Source organism: Ambystoma mexicanum, chromosome 3q (genome assembly GCF_040938575.1).
Source record: "Ambystoma mexicanum isolate Mex_15411 chromosome 3q, UKY_AmexF1_1, whole genome shotgun sequence".
NCBI classification, from domain to species: Eukaryota; Metazoa; Chordata; class Amphibia; order Caudata; family Ambystomatidae; genus Ambystoma; species Ambystoma mexicanum.
The window spans coordinates 463,269,268-463,286,621 of NC_090926.1; the positions used below are offsets into that span (position 1 = coordinate 463,269,268).

Here is a 17,354-nt window from a genome sequence, read left to right on the forward strand (position 1 = left end):
TGGGGTACTGTTTCTGTACGCGTTTCCTCTGTAGCCTCTCCTGCTAAGTCATCCACACATTTAGACCGTGCCAGTGCAGGATGATATTCATTGCCCCGGCGTGGCCGAGGCAGATTTGGTACTTGGACCTTCTCAGCCTGTCAGCGTTGCCTCCGGTCAAGCTGCCAGTGGTTCCGGAGCTTCTCACTAGAGAAGGGGGCGCAATCCTACATCACGATCCAGGATCGCTGAACCCAAGGGGTTGGCTCCTGCAGCCCTAGAGTTTGGAGGATATGAGTTGGCAGCGTACTGCAGGGAGGTCCTCGCAAAAGCCAGAGCGTCGTCGACCTAGACGTTCTATGGTCACAAGTGCAAGCGTTTTGCTGCGTGGTGCCGGTCACAGAAGAAAAACCCTTTGAGGGTCACAATCTAACAGATCCTGCCGTACTTGCTATCCTTGGCCAAGGCCGGACTGGCGCATGCCTCCATCAAGGTGCATCTGGTGGCTATCTCCCGCTACACCCGGTCACCAGGGAGATCTTCGCTTTGGTCCCATTGACTCGTCAAGGAGTTTCTCGAAGGACTTTTCAGATCTTTCCGGCTGATGAAAACTCCTGCCCCAGCATGGGAACTCAACGTGGTTCTGATGAGGCTCATGTGGGGGAAGGGGGTCCTTTTGTGCCTCCATCAGGCTGCGCTCAAGTTCCTCTCGTGGAAGACTGCTTTCCTAGTGGCCATCACCTCTGCCAGGAGGAGTAGGTGAGATCCAGGCCCTGTCTTGCAGACAACCATACCTGACTTTCCATGAATCGAGGGTGGTGCTACATACGCACCCCTCCTTCATGCCGAAGGTTCCATTGGAATTCCACTTCAATGAGCCTTTGGTGTTACCTGTTTTTTTCCCAAAACCTTTGTCGCCGGCGGAAAGCATTTGCTGGACATTGTTCGTGCCCTGAAGTTCTATGTCGCACTCAACAGTTTTCGGAAGACTTCACAGCTGTTTGTGAACTTTGGTCCTGTGAACCATGGGAAGGCCTTGTCCAAGACTTCCATTTCAAGATGGCTCTCTGGCTGTATCACGCACGGTCATCGGTTGGCTAACCGACCACTGCACGGCCTCTGAGAGCCCACTCCACAAGAACGATCGCTGTGATGACGGCGTTCCTGTCTGGTGTGCCCCTGCTCAACATCTGCAGGGTTGCTACATGGCTGTCCACTCGCACCTTCACGAAATTGTACTGCATCAACTGGGATTCCAGGGAAGAGTCCAGAGTCTGCCAAGCAGTGCTACGCAATTTGTTTGCTTGAGGTGAGTCTGTTCCAGGGGTAAGTGTAATTGCTTCTCTTGAGCCATGCCACCTTCCGTGGTTGTGTAAGGTGTACTGCTATGTATTCGTTATTCATGAGCATGTGAATCCATGCCAGACCCCACCCATGCTGGAGAAGGTTTGTTACTTACCTGTAACTATTGTTCTCCAGCATGGTTCTGGCATGGATTCACATGCAAACCCTCCCGAGCCCTCTGCGGCTCTTCTTGGTCATACTGCCACTTTACGTGCTTACCAAATCTGAAGATGGCTGCCAGGGGTGGGGGCTTAGGTAGAGGACTGTCATTTGATGGGGGCCGTATGATCCAGAGGACAGTGATTGGTTTAAAGGAGAAATACAGTTTGTAAGTGAAAGTGCTTTTTCTTTTACCGAGGATTTCCAGCCTGATGACGGGGAATATTCATGAGAATGTGAATCCATACCAGACCTATGCTGGAGAACAATAGTTACAGGTAAGTAAATTGAACCTTCCCTGCACTACTCCCCTAGGTAGGTGTTACTGCGATACCAGAGTGCATAAGGGACCACCAAAGTTCCCCCTGAAATGTTAGTGATTAGAACTGACCACTGCCTCCAAAACAAACGAGTACAGCCAGGGAGTCAGAAAATCCGTCCAGGATATCACAGGCCTTTGCAAGATATGCTGTGGGTCCCACAGATGTATGCGGGAAATCTGCAAAAAAGAATGATTTCCTAACACTCCTTTGCAGCCAACTTTATTTCAAGAAATTTTTGATCTTAAGACTATATTTGCATACTAAACAACTTTTTTCTAGAATAGAATCCTCTTTTCAGTCAGCATTGTTCTCCTTTCTGTTCAATTAGTCATTTGGCCCTGAAGTCTCAAGTCTTCTGAAAGATATGACCAGTTGTTCACTGAGATGTTCCTACAGGTCCTCCTCTAATCCGAGTCAATGACTGTGTTTTGCATACATCTTACTCACATCCTTTGCCTGATTACTTAAGGTTATCACAGTCTATATAAAATTGATTTCTTTCTTTATTTGTGGGGCATCTTGTTTGTTAGTTTTCGATAAGAGTTCTTATTCACATCTTGCATCCCTTCCTTGGCCTTTGTTCGAGTCCTTTCTAAGTACTTTCATTCACAAAAGTGTGCGCCTGTGGCCTCTTAATTGTTTTTCATATTTGTATCTATAGTATTATAGCCCACTATAAGTATTGTTAATTGAAATTGATGTTGTGTGAGAACATTTGGGGTGCAAATAGTTTTATGCTGATGGTTTTCCATAGACATGTTTCAAACTATATAGCTCCCCTCACCCCCCCCCCTTAACCACCATATCCAGGTACATATTAGCCACATCTTTTCCCCATTCCTGTGTGTGCTGTTGATTTGAAGGGATGCAGCAAGTGATGTTACCATATGGAAGACCAGACTCTGTAAAATGTGTTTCTGCACCTTACTCGTGCTATTTCGTTCTGTGCCACCTTGCATTTGGCGGCTCTTTTCATAAGACTGAGTTACTTCTCAAAAATAACATAATATTGTTGGAACAGGCAGAGTATGATGGTAGCAGTTGTAATCTGTTAACTCCAACTTCACTACATCGTTAAGGCCCAGATATGGCCTCCAGAAAGGGGTGAGTGCAGGGCACTATCTTATCTGTGTGGTGTACTTGCCACTGCTGGTAATACCATGTTTGGCGATTCAAACCACAAAAGCACTATACAAAGTATAAAGAGATGATAACGCAGAATAATTGGATAGGGTTCCGTACCAGTATTCATTAAACTCAATTCAAGCGTATATAGACAAAGATTTAAGTGTAGTCCCAAGCCAACATCATCTAAATGGCAGCACATGCTAATGGATCTCCCGTGACCGAGCTTTGTCAAGGCACAGCAAAAATTGAACAAATGTAAAACTTATTAACCAGTCTAGAAGTACAGGTTATGTCCTTGATTTCAATATCATACAGTATGTCCTTAGTTACAGTGTACTTAACATTCCATTGGTCGTCTATCCATCCTGACATTGTTACTTCACAATCTTGGACGTAAGCAATCATTATAATCGTGTCCCCTTTCCTCCATCCTTGTGGGCGTCCCCCAACATGGGGACGGTACCGGAACCTTTGGCGGTGAAACATTTTACTTAGCCTTTAAATTTAGTACATCACACAGGGGGGGGGGCGGCGGCGGCCTCGGGTGTGAGAACGCACTGCCGAGGCCCAGGCGCCTCACCCCAGTACCTTTTTCCACACGGATCGTGTCGAACCCGGCAGCCAGCGTGGAGTCTTTTTAGCTCTCCACTTGCTCACCGTTCTGTTTTTTCAATTTTATTTGCACTTCCCTTCGGTGCCTTGCCTCCCCCAGTGCATGTCGGCTGCAGTAGGATTCATGCGACCACTCGTTCCCGGCCCCAGAGCCCCATGCACTCTGCCTTGAGTGTTTTGGGGCCCAACCACCGCTGGGATGCTTGTTCGGCTTGCAGCACTCTCGGTCACAGGGCATTGAAGAATCGTTTGTCGCAGTGGAGGAAGATCTTCAACACTTCTCCCCCGCCCAACCTTAAGGACTTTGTCTCCAGGACCTCATGTCAAGACAAGGTAGGGCCTCTGGTCAGCATGGCTACGCAGTATGACTCCTTCCCCAGGATTTCTATGCATAGGGGTTCTTTAGATTCAGGTTCTGGCAGGCATGAGGCCTCTAAGGCTACCGGCTCCCAAGCCGAGGGGCCCATGTGTTTTTCTGAGCGTTCCAGGGACAGACCTGAGGCGGTCCAGGCTACCAGCTTCCAAGCTGAGGGACTCGGGTGTTGGGGGGGAACTACCGGGCTGTCCTCTGTGGGGTGATAAAGTTCATCCTCCTCTTTACCCCCAAGGGTTAAGGGATTGTCGAGTGCCACCTCCAAGAGCCTCCCCTCAGGATGACCAGCACGACTACCGGCTCAGGGTTCGATGGCGCTCTGCCTACCGGAGCTTGCTCCGAGGTCGTGAGTCAGGGCTTTACGACTGCCGGCCAGCTGGCCGAGGGCTCAGCTCCTACCAGATTGATCTGAGGTTGACGCTTCTGCTTTTGGGTGCAAGACCCAAGATGTATCCTTCCATGTCTGAGGCGCCTCATGGCTCAGGGCCTTCGCGCCCTTCTGCCCAGGGCGTGGCACAAGGCTTCAGAATGGCAGAAAGGCATGTGGTGGCCATCTTGGATCTGACTATGCGCCCGCCCATGCTCTCGCCCATCGAATGGGCCCTGTAGGATGATCCCAGTCCCCTTCCCTCTGGAAGCGGCAGCGGGTCATATGGTACAGGTTTCTGGTCTCCTCAGGATACATCTACCCTTCGCAGCCTTAGGGCTACATGGTACAGGTGCCTCAGCGCTTTGACCAGGAGCGGAGGCCCTGTGCCTCATAGGGCCGGGCCCCTAGGGACCCACCCCTTGAGAACTGTTTCCCAGAGCGCTTCACTTCCTCATGCATTCCCCTACAGATGAAGGGGCTCTTGAGTTATATTGTGAAGGAGGTCATCCGGCAGGTGGAGCCCTCTAGGCCCCCTCCTTTGGGGACACCTCCCATTCCACCAATGTTGCTGGTTGCAGTGTCGGTCCCTCCCCTGGTCCAGGCCCTACCAGTCGTTCAGACCACGCCACCTCCTTCTGTACCCCCAACGCCTCCCCCTCAACAGCTGTTGAACCAGTCTTCGGCTCTGATCTTGGGGTGGGGGGGAGGGGCCCAGTCGGCACCTGTACCCAGGGCCCTGGACTCCACTCGGCCTGTACAAAAAGAGGGTTAGGGGGGTGATGATGATGACGTCCAGGTTTATGAGCCCTCCGCATCTGTTAAGGCCTTTCATGACCACCTTCAGGGCCTGGCAGAGTTCTTGTGGGTCCCTCTGCCCGAGGAAGCCCCTCAGGAGTCGGGGGTGCTAGCAGAGGTCTTGGGTAACGATCCGTTCTGTCATCCCTCTCCAGAAGGATGTCCTGCAGGTGGTGCAAAGGATCTGGGAGAAGCTCTAGGCCGACGCCCAGATGAACAAGAAGTTGGACTGCAGGTTTATGCTAACAAATGGGGCGCCAATCCTCCTGGCCTCCCAACCGAAGCCGCATTCTTCAGTGGTGACTGCAGCCCCCCTAGATTCTAAACCATTGTCTTCATCATATTCCTCTACGGGAGTCCCTTCCAGTTGTCTCAAGGTCTTTAAGTCTCGCTGTTGTTCCATCTCGGGACTGCATCTGCAGCAAGCCAACACAGACACCCTCTTGGCTGCGGCTAACCAGAAGCTGTGGCAGGAGCTCAGGGTATTTCTGCCCAAACTCCCCTCGGACAAGCAAACCTCCTTCAAGGCTGGTCTGGTGGATGCCCGGACCATTGCACAGAACCTCGTGGGGTCTTAGGTCTCCCACATCGACACAGCCAGCAGAGGGCTGTGCCTTGTTGTCGAAATGAGAAGGACGGCATGGATGCACGTGCAGGAGCGGATCCTAAATTTGCCCTTCGAGGGTGGGGATTTTTTTCATTCATCAACCGATGAGTTGACGTAGAAGAAAACCTCCACTCAATCCGGCAAGTCCTTGGCCATCCTGGCAAAGCCTGGTCAGAAATCCTTCCTTCAATCCCAGGGCAGGACCGAGTTCAAACCCAGTGCTTTTTCCGGCTTCAAGGGGTTTCGGGACAGCGGCACGAGGAGGCCGAACAGGTCGCCCAGTGACAACAGAAGGACGCAGCAGAGGACTTTGCGCAGGTTTTTCCGCTCCCCCTCCTCAGCCCTCCCTTCTGATGCCAAAAAGCAGTGGCGTCAAGGTCAGGAATCACAGCTCGTCTGTGGGGGGGCCACTTGGCTCTTTTCCAGGTCACCTGGAAGCGTCTTTACAGCAACCCGTGGATTCTATCCGTAGTCTCCACAGGCTTCAGTCTTCCTCTTCCTTTCCTCTACCATTCTCTCCTCTTCTTCATCAGATCGGTTCCCCGGCTCTCTTATGGGAGGTCCCCTGTCTCTTGGAGATGCTGGCAACAGAACCGGTTCCTCTTTCAGACGGGCTACGGGTACTATTCCAGGATTTTTGCGGTACCCAAGAACAACCAGGCTGGCCTCATGGTTGTCCTGGACCTGTCATTTCTGAATCTGTTTTTACTGCTGGAACGCTTCAAGATGATTACTCCTGCGCACACAGCCGAGTCTGTGTGCAGGGGACTGGATGTGTTCCCTGGACCTCAAGGATGTGTACCTGCACGTACCCATCTACCAACCGCATCAGAAATTTCTGCGGTTCACAATTATGTCCTACCACTTCCAGTACAAGGTGCTGCCCTTAGGCTTGAACTCGGCCCCTCGTGTCTTCACAAATTTGATGAACGCAGTGGAGGACCTTCTCTGCTTCGAGGGCCATCATCTGTACCCTTACTTGGATAGCTGGCTGGCAAGGGCTGGGTCACCCTAGAGGGGGGGGCCCACTCGTGCCAGAGACTGGTGCATATCCTGCATCAACTGGGGTTCTCCCTCAACCAGAGGAAGTGACAGTTGCGCCCATCTCAGGCTCTGATATGATATGGCATTTATAACGCGCCTAAACACAAGTGTTTCAAGGCGCGACAAGGCAAGGGAGGGGGGAACAAGGGAAACAGACAACGATCCTACTAGGACAGCTGTCATTCAGATCGCGCAAGCGCATGGGAAGGGGGAAAGGGAAAAGTGCGAGGGGGAAGGGAGAGGGGAAAGTGCAGTACATGGGATCGTAGAATAAATAATAAAATGGCCAGCAGGTGGCAAGTGCAGGGTAAGTGCAGACATAGGTGCTGGTAGGGGGGGACAGCAGGGATACAGAAAACAGTCCCCAAGTGCAAGGGTTGCCAGGGAGGCAGTGCAGGTGGGCAACTGGCGGGGCCTGGGCCCGGGATCAGAAGGGTGGCCAGGTAACCAGTGCAATTCCTGTCAAGAATTCAGCAGGGGAGCAGGGGAGAGAAAGCAGAAGCAAACAGGAAGGTTTTGAGGTGCTTCCGGAACCGGAGATGGTTCTCCTCAAGTTTCAGGGAGGCAGGAAGGCTGTTCCAGAGGGAGGCCCCTGCCGAAGAGAGAGATCTGCCACCAACTCGTTGCTTGGAGAAGCGACTGACCCTGAAGGAGTTGGAGGCGGATGAGCGAAGAGCTTGAGAGGGAAGATATTTAGGAAGAGAGAGTTGAAGGTATTGCGGCCCCAGTCCCTAGAAGGCCTTGTGGACAATGCAGAGGGTTTTGAACTTAATCCTCGCAGCCACTGGAAGCCAGTGCAGAGATTTCAGTCCTGGAGAGATACGATCCCTGGGCTTGAGACCCAAGGACAAGTCTCGCAGTCCTGTTCTGGATAAGTTGCAGAGGGCGGAGAGTAGAGGCAGGCAGATTTAGATAGAGGCTGGTACAATAGTCTAGCCTAGAGAGAACCAGGGCTCTGGAGACAGTGAGCTTCTGGGGGAAGGAGAGGAAAGGAAGAATACCTCTGAGGAGGTGCAGCTGGTAGTGTGACTTCTTAGAGACGTCGGAGATGTGAGGAGAGAAGGAGAGTGTGGCGTCGAAGATGACCCCAAGGTTTTTGGCCTTGCAGGTGGGAGCAGGAAGAGGGCCAAGAGAGGACGGCCAGAGAGCTGCAGAGAAGGAGGGAGTAGGTGTGCCGATGAGTAGCATTTCAGTATTACTGGCATTAAGGCAGAGGTCATTGGCGGCCCACCACTCCTGGATGGCAGACAGTCGGAGATGAAGGAAGGAGAGGAGGAGGCCGAGGGTAGCCTGAAAATGAGCTGGGTATCATCCGAAAGTTGGGTCAGAGAGGCGCGATGCGGTGGGCAATGAGTGCCAGGTATTGGTTGAACAGCCAGGGAGAGAGGTTAGATCCCTGGGGGACACCACAGGTAGAGAAAAAGATATCTGAGAGGAAGGACCCAAGTTGGACCTTGGAGGGTCGGTCGGAGAGGAAAGAAGTCAGCCACGCAAGAGCCTGACCAGTGATACCCAGGTTATCACGCAGACGGTTGAGCAGGATGGCATGGTTGACAGTGTCAAAGGCAGAAGAGAGATCAAGCAAGATGAGAACGCAAGGGGTGTTGGAATCAAGGTCGGAGAGCAGGTCTTCACGGATGTTCAGGAGAGCAGTTTCCGTGCTTCTGGCAGCTCTAAAGCCAGACTGAAGGTCATGGAGACAGCCAACAGATTCAGTGTGGAGCACAGCAGGTGTTCCCTACGCCCGAGAGGCTCCTGTCCCTCTGCAGGGCGGTATGGCATTTTCTGGTCAACTCTAACACCTCGGCATAATGGTTCCAGCATATTCTTGGCCTAATGGCCTCCTGCATGCTCACTGTACAGCACGCTTGCCTCAAGATGAGGTGCATTCAGTTCCACCTAGCGGCCAGTTGGGATCAGGAGACAGGGTCTCAGTCGGACATGATCCCAGTACCACTGCTCCTGCTACTTGATCTCCAGTTGTGGATGATGGATGGCAATGTTTCAATGGAAGCCCTGTTCGCCTGCCCGGAGCCTACCTTGGTGGTGACGACAGACTCTTCTCTTTCGGGCTGGGGCTCTACTCTGGAGGGGTACGCGATTCATGGTGCAAGGTCCAGGACGGGAGCCCTCAGATCATTCTGCTTGAGCTCAGGGCAGTGGGCCTGGCCCTCAAGGCATTTTTGTCCCTCATCAGGGACAGGTCTATTCTGGTCAGGACAGACAACTTTACCACAATGATTTACCTGAACAAGCAGGGTGGCACCCGTTCCCCACCCTCCCCCTGTATGGAGACGGTGGTGATCTGGGAATAGGCCCTGACAGAGGGAGTTTGGATTTCAGCAGTCCACCTCCCGGCAGACGGCAATGAGCCGCTTGGGGTTCAAAACCTACGAGTGGGAGTTGCACAACGACTCCTTGTTGCCCCTGTTCCAGCATTGGGGTATTTGTGGTCCTGGATTTGTATGCATCCTCTCTGAATTACATGTGCTCCTAGTTTTCTTCATGGGCAGGACAGGGTTGGGGGTCTCTGGGAGATGCCTTCCAGATCTGTTGGCACAGACGCGGGTGTCATGCGTTCCCACCCACCCCTCTGCTCTAAAGGACCCTCTGCAAGTTTCAGGCATTTGTGGGTTGCAGCCTCATCCTGATTGCCCCCCACTGTCAGTCAAGACCCTGGTTTTCGGATCTGCTCAGTTGTGCTCCCAGGTCCCTCCCGCCCAACTTCCGATCTCCAGCAGGGGATTCCTGATGCAGCAGGATGGGGCGGTGGTACATCCGGACCCGGCCAAGCTGGTTTCCTGGTTCATAACCAGCTGAGGCTTCAACATACTAAATTTTCGGATGACAACTGGGACATCATTCAGCAGGCCAGGAGGCCCTCGACTCGGTCCCAGTATAGAGTAAAATGGACTAGGTTCATTGACTACGTTCTGCAATTGGGCTCGTGACAAGGGTCTGGACCCTGTCACCTGTCCTCTGGATGACGATCAGGCTTTTTCGGCACACCTGGCTCCTTCTGGATTTCAGGCGGATACTTGCCGCACTTATTTGGTAGCCATTGGGGCTCACAAGAATTCCCCTGAGCATGTGTTTAAAGCCCACCTTAAGGGGTTGTCTAGGCTTTTTACGCTGGTGCAGTGGCCTGCACCCAGTCTGGGACCTCAATGTGGTTCTTGCAGCTTTGCAGCGCAAACCTTTTCTGAGCTTATGGCCTCTGTGGACATCCAATTGGTGACAAGGAGACAGTTCTAGTGGGGGCTCTCAACTCTGCGTGCAGGGTTAGTGAGCTGCAGGCGTGGTCTTCGTGTTTGCCCTTCACCACGTTTCACATGACCAGGTCATGTTGCGCACTTATCCAAACTTTTTGCCCAACATGGTCTCCTTATTTCATCTGAATCAAGAGATCTGCCTGCTGGTGTTCTTCCCGAACCCGCAATCAGATGCAAAGTGGGCACTGCATTCTTTGGACCCCAATAGGGTCCTCCAGTTTTACCTGTCTGACAAAATCCTTCAGGAAGTACAGGCATTGTTTGAGACTTTTGGGGGCTCCTCTCAGGCTTCCAAGGCATCCATCACCCGTTGGATGGTTCTGGCCAATTCAGAGGCATACACGGCCATGGGCAAACGCATTCCTGCAGGGATTCATGCCCATGCGGTCAAAGTTAAGACCACGGCCGTTGCATTTCAGAGACATTGGAAAGGACTAAGGGAAACAAAGTCTCCCAGTACTGACTGTCTTTAAGGGCATGTCAGTTTCCCCATAATGAAGTGAGCGAAAGCCCAGTGGAGTGCAGCGGAAGGCTGTGCTTCACTGGTAGAGTCAGACTATGGTGTTTAAACAGCAGCAAACAGTTGGGGGGTACACAACTGGGGGATAAAATTACACATAAATGGCAAACTTTCCTAATACTTAGAGAAATAATGAAAGGTGTATTCTGTCACAATCCAGAAAGCTGCCGCATGGTAATGATTTCCATACAGTCGGCAGGATGTTGCATACATTTTTACTCTCTTCAAATCACATTTACTCTCAAAGTTTAAAAATAGGGAGTAAAATATTCCCACCTCCAAAATCTTATCTGGAGCACTGTCTAAAATTGTCAGGATGGCTAAACGACCAATGCAATGTTAAGTACACTGTTGCTAACGAAGGACATACTGTATGATAATGAAATCAAGGACATAACCTGTACTTCTATGACTGCAGGTATGTACCTAAGGACAGAAGTTTTTTAATAATACATCTTTTTTGTCTATAGCCACTTGAATTGAGTTAAATTAACACTGGCGCGGAACCCTACCTAACTATTCTGCCTTTATACTTTCTTTCTTGGGCTGACTAAGTTAATATCAGTCATAGTTGGGCATCTGCAGCCAAGAACCTCCTTACATTATATTTCAGACCTATTATAATTGATTACTTTTTGAGTGGCACACAGACCTATTACTCACTCAATCATTCAACCTAAAAATAGATGGACTGCTGTTTTAAAATGTATGATCATTCATTGTGTTTTACACGAACATAAGAACTTTAATACATGAACAAACACAGAAAACAATGACCACTGATATAAGATATTAATCCATTTTCATCATATGATCAGCAATATTTGTGCAAAACACCATAAACTGCAAAAGTTGCTTGATACCCAAATAAAATAATATAAATGCAAAACCTCTCTAAATGGCCCGCCTCAAAGTATTGGACCTTCATCAGAGGCTGAAAGATTCAAGGGTCAGCAATTTGTTATATCATTTAAAGACACCTTTATATTAAGACATGCAATGAATTAAGATTTTCCAAAAATGTACAAGATATATTAACACTCCCACTGATTCATATTTTGTCAGAGCAACATATCTTAATAACATATCTATGAAAATTGCAGCTTCTGTCTAAAGTCTGTTTCACAGTGTATGCTGGTCTTCATTTGCACAGAATACTAATATCTATAACCCCATGTGGTCAGCTTATTCCATATACAGAACTACATGTATACCAAATTTTTTGTAGCATCAGAATTGAGTCTTACCAATTGCCAAAGCTGTGCTAAGCAGTCCACCTATTAAAGGCAACAATGACATCAATTCGTCATAACGCTAAATGTTTAACTTACTGGGATAACTTATAACAAACTTAGTAAGAGCTTTACCTCACAAATTAGTTCCACTTCGACAAATGGTATTTTGTGCTGATGCTACCCCTATTTTTTGGGAGCCTGTTATCCAAAACACAACCTTGGTAGGTAATACTGGCACGGTGCGGTTCAAGATCTTGGACATGTTGAGGCTTGGGGCCCTGCAGACAACCAACCTCTACCACTACCTTGTTGGCAGGTGAAAGCTTTTAAACTGCAACTAAGTTTTCTCACCCTAGTCATACTGCTCTAACATTACTGTATGTTGGCTGTTTTTGACCCTCTTTAAACCCAAGCCAAGGGTTCGTCTCCCTGCACAATCGTTTTGGTGTCTAAAGTTTGTGCATTTGTAATGAATCATGTCTTAATATGGCAGTGATTGGGAAGCGCAAGCTCACGAGTGTCCTGACTCATCTCGCAGCCTAACATTTATCAATAATCCTGCTCCAAGTTGGACATCCTGAAGACAGCTAAAGGAAGGACTCAACAAGATTGCAGCATGCAACTCAAATTGTATTTTACTATTTGTCTAGTCTTGTTGTCAAGAGGCATATTATTATATTGGCTCCTATCTTCCATCTAGAGGGAAATCAACACACAGTGTGATGCTTTTGGCAGAATTACTTTGAAACAATGGCTTACTTTGACTTGAGATATTCTACCAGGCCACACATGTCTGACATCCATGACTTCTCTCATATGGATACAGCAATTGGTCACTTCTGTGTTCTGGGGTTGAAGCTTGTCCTGATTTGGTGAAATGTATTTGGTAAATTGTACTTGATAGTTTGGCCTGAATGGCATCCTAATTTTGGGTAAAGCAGCTCCCAATCATTGTGGACCCTGGAACTGTTAGTCTGCAATCCCTGCATTATTGCCATCCACAGCTTTTGTTTAATGGTTCTGACCAGTTATTGGAATGAGAGTGGTGCCCGCAGAAGATGTAAAGGGCATGGGACTACATGGAAATGGTGCATTGTCCATTGTCTCCTGATCCGGGTCTTGTTTAATCGCTTACCTGCATCAGGAATTGTTACTGCAGTGCTCAGTGCATTCATTAATGAGCACCTGAAGGATGCATACACTGTCTCTAGGATTCCATTTGGAATGCGGTGGATGAAGAGTTCTATATGCTTAGAAGAACGGTTGCCGTTTTTGCAGAGTTTAACTACCTCCAAGTGAAACAAAGCTTACAATAGTCTGGAAATCTGAACATGTATGCTATGATTGCTGGAAAATTACAGGTGAGTGATCTATTCCTTTATGGCCATGTTCATGGGGCTTTATTCTCACTTCCGGACTTGCAATCTGCTGCTGTGTGTGAATGTAGACATTGGCAATATATACCATGAGCTTCCCTTGTTCCCTGCAGGCAGAGATGCTTTACAAGAAGAACCCAAAACTGCTGAACCAGCTGCAGTACTGCGAGGAAACCGGGATCCCACTTGTTGCCATCATTGGGGAGCAGGAGTTAAAAGACGGAGTAGTCAAACTGCGTGTTGTGGCAACCCGGGAAGAGGTAGGTTTTGTGTTCACCCATGGAATACCTTGGCACTACTCCAGTAATATAACTGACAAGACACGATGCCTCTAATTAAAGAGCCCTAGGGTTTATGTCTCAGTTGAACATCAAAGGCAATCAAAGAATCTGAGGTAGCGCCTTTCAAAGCATGAAGAGGAATTCCCTTCCTGACAGGCCAGATTGAAACATGAATTAATTGTGAACGTATTGAAGTAGCTAAAATGTGGTATCAATGCTACCTTGAAGCATTGCTCACAGGCAAAGATATGCATACAGGAGAGTGACGTGATTACATTTAATTGACTCTCCTTCTGCCTCCCCTTAACCCTTTATTATGCCTTCTCCCTCCCGCCCCAGTCCACCTCACTGATTGGGTTCTGTAACCAGCCCCTTGATGCCCAATGCACAGAAATAAATACCTTTATGTAGTTCCATCACAGTTCTCACTGCTGTAATCTGGGCACTCTGTACGCACTTCCTTAAGTGAATTGAGTGTACTGCCTTTTCCACACTCTGCTCACAACTCCCATCACCTAGTACTACTGTGGATGCTATCTATGTGGATCTGCTCCCTCAAATGTGTCCTACTGGTCTTTCATCCATTAATGGACAGGGACCACCCAACCCTCTGCCTTCACTATCATCACTCCCCCACCCTCATACTCCGTGGTCAGCAGTTTACTCAATCCCCATCCCCTGTGCAGCCTTGCACTTTCCCCTTCTTGCTCCACACCATTGGCACTATTTACCAAGGGATTTCAAAGCCATTTCATGGTTGGGTGCCTTCAAGATTACTCTAAAAAGGCAACTCTGTGCTTTAAATGGCAGCCTCCTCTGTACCTAATACACACCTCGCTTCCTCTCCACCCATTCCCTATTGTCACCCACCTGTGAATAACTAGAAGTAATAGTATTAATATTAATTATACCATTGTATATATGATGTTGCCAGGTTCCTGTTATGTCCTCCTGCTATTGTCCCCGCTTTTTGTACCACCACTACCACGGGTTACTGTGTTCACCCATACTCCAACCTCCATCATGGTAAGGCAGCCCCTGAGAGTGCCATGCCCCCATGTGTATTTTGTAAATAGTTCATTTTCAAATCTCCAATATATGCAAATACAAAAATACTTTGAATAATCTAATCGGACAAATATGAAATAAATAGATCCCACTTTATGGATAAGCGAAAGATGGACAACAGTACTTAAACTGAAACCTACAGTATCTCACTACAGTCCGAAAGTGGGGTTGTATTGAAAGAATAGGGTCCAGTATGGCCCGAGGTTCCTGATTTGAGAGATGGGATTTAGACATGATCTGAAAATGTTTGCCCTAAAGCAAGGGTTCCAGGAACTGTAGTGAAGTGCAAAAATAATAACCTCTGTTTTAGAGTTCTTCAGTTGTAGGTTTGGTTTTCAAAAATGTATACAAAACATGATACAATTAGAAATGTGGAAGTATGCACTTGAATATCACTATGCAAATTCATAATCTCACGTACAAACAATATGTGACAAAATTGCTAGATATCTATTCCTCCAATGAAAAAATTTAAATTACCATAAAAGATGTGGAAATAGACTGAAGACTTATATACAACAAATCTACCTTGCAATCTTAATAGCTAAAAATAACAAGCCCAGCAATGCTCAAATACTGCGGCCCTAACCCAATCTGGCCTTAACTTTCCAGGCCCTCCATGAGTAGGAAGCTACTTCAAAAACAACCAGATTGGTTGAAGTATCCGTAGCCAACCTTAAGGCCTTGTCAGATTCTGGCTGCCGTCTGCATTCAATAATGTTTCCATCAACCAAAGGTAATGAAAAACCTTATATTAGGCACCAAGGTATTAAGGACGTGAAGCAACTAAAGGTTATAGCAAACAATGATTACTTCATACCTAAAAGAGAGCAGACATGCAATATCCGAAGAGCGATTGAAGTAGTAAAGGCTGTGGAAATGGACGGAAAGATCAGAGGCATCAATTTAATTGGGAAAAACCTAGTTAAGTAAAAAGACCAACAATACGAAAATTGCTAGTTATAAGCCAACATCAAAAACACGACTGAAAGAAACTGATAATTTAAAAGTAGCCAGCAGTGCAAATATAAAATGTTTTATTTGATGGATAGGCTTCATTACAGTGCCTGATCACTACCAAAGCAGTTTGAGTGCCAATGTTTGGCCATGGAGTGGCGTCAATAAAATAAACGTGTTGCTACCAAAACGGATCTACCTTTCTCCATTCCTGCCTCCCCTCAATAAAATGAAGCAAGGTGATTTGGCCATGCAGGAAATCCTTGGACAGTCAATCCCAAAGATAAGTGTTGGTCTGCCTTGAAGACTGACCTGGCACAAGCAAGAATACCTATCCCTCAAACCCCACTAGGGCCACTAATTCTAGATACAATGTCACTTGCTCCTCTGGGAAACATGAAAAGCATATGTGGCGGTTCAGTGAGCAAGACGTGGTCGCTGCACCAGGTCAATGCTAATAGCATGTGTGGATGCTTAGTGAGAGAGGTATTTTACAAATAAATGTATGTAGAATTGTTTCCGATAGTCCATACACAATTATGAAATGTTTGAAAATGAGTATATGTTAGTAGATATAAAAGCACTTTTATGTTTGAATACCTTTCGAAATCTATTTTTGCAAGTTTATATATGTACTGTGATGTGTGTAAATATTTTTCAAACATCATGGAGTATAATAAATACGTTGTGTATTGTATTTCAGCATAAGAGGTCTTTCTGATGACATAACATTCCTCATCAGTTGGGATGTGTTCCACTGGTTTGTGTATTTTAGATTGCTATTGTTCTTCCAGAAGTAACCTGGCAGAGCAGTTTACTGGAAGACCTTCCTATTTGTCCGATGTTATGCACCTCTCAGTGGCATGGCTCTTTTTCTCACCTAGTGGAGCCCAGACAGGCTGTGAACACTCATGTGGCCCTTTCTTTCAACCAAATACCAGCATACTGGGCATTGCAATACTCATTCTTTGAAGCCATGTCTTTGTGCTCCACTGTCATTTGGAATGTGTTCCGCCTACACCCATGCAGGGTTAGGATGTGGATATGGGCATCATCTTTGAGCTCCAGCCAGAGCTGGGAAGTAACCTCTGTATGTGAATTCAAATTATTTGGACTCGGTGAGGGTAGCAGAGGGCCCCAATACACATTCCAAACTTTGCACAAGTCATCGCTGTACCTGGGCTGACTGGTAATGACTGGACAGCAGCTCACAGTTTGTGGCTAGTCCTTTTATTGTTGGGCTTGGGCACCCAGAATTTCATATAGAAGATGGGGAGCTGGAGCCATTAGCCAGTTGGCTCCTGAGATGAAGAGGCCAAAGAGGGAAACAAGAGGACTGATTCTGGGACCACCATTGTCCTAGCCATCCACTGTGAGGTGAAGCTCTTCTTTTCCACCAAAAGAGGAGACCTTCACCAGGGACTGGTGGGCAGTTCAGAGTCTTGCATTGCTGAGGTCATCCTCCTGGAGTTCCAAAGACTCAAAGCCCTGTATTTGTAACACAACATCCAAAGTTGCGACTTCTCTGGGATACCATGCAGCTTGGCGCTCTGAAACATGTAGGACATCCTCGTCGTGGGCCTGGGACCTTGCAGCTCGGCTACTTCTGCCCTCTACCAAGAAAGGGATTCATGGTGGGGTCCACCAGGCTAGGTAAGCAGCTGCATGTCCCAGTACTCCAGGACCAGGTTCCACCACCAAAAGGAAGGACAAGGTAGCTGCAGGACTTTACACCCATTGGAATGAATGAGAAATAAATGGCATCAAAACAGGTAAGTAGCTCAGCCCTCGAACACAAGACGGACAGCAACCCCCAGATAAATAAGGGCTTTGCGGACAACTGCTCTTACCGTTAATTCTAGCATTGGAGTTCCAGGGGGTTGCAAGAGCAGAGTACTTCATATGACAATT

At 48.0% G+C, this 17,354-nt stretch overlaps 1 protein-coding gene across 1 annotated transcript in view; it reads left to right on the top strand.

Moving 5' to 3' along the window:
• Nucleotides 1-17,354, top strand: part of HARS1 (histidyl-tRNA synthetase 1) — a 654,862-nt gene that overhangs the window by 618,950 nt on the left and 18,558 nt on the right. Inside the window, exon 12 of the mRNA XM_069654217.1 lies at nucleotides 13,251-13,397. Within this exon, the coding sequence (XP_069510318.1) occupies nucleotides 13,251-13,397 (147 nt within the window). The remainder of the gene's footprint in view (nucleotides 1-13,250; nucleotides 13,398-17,354) is intronic.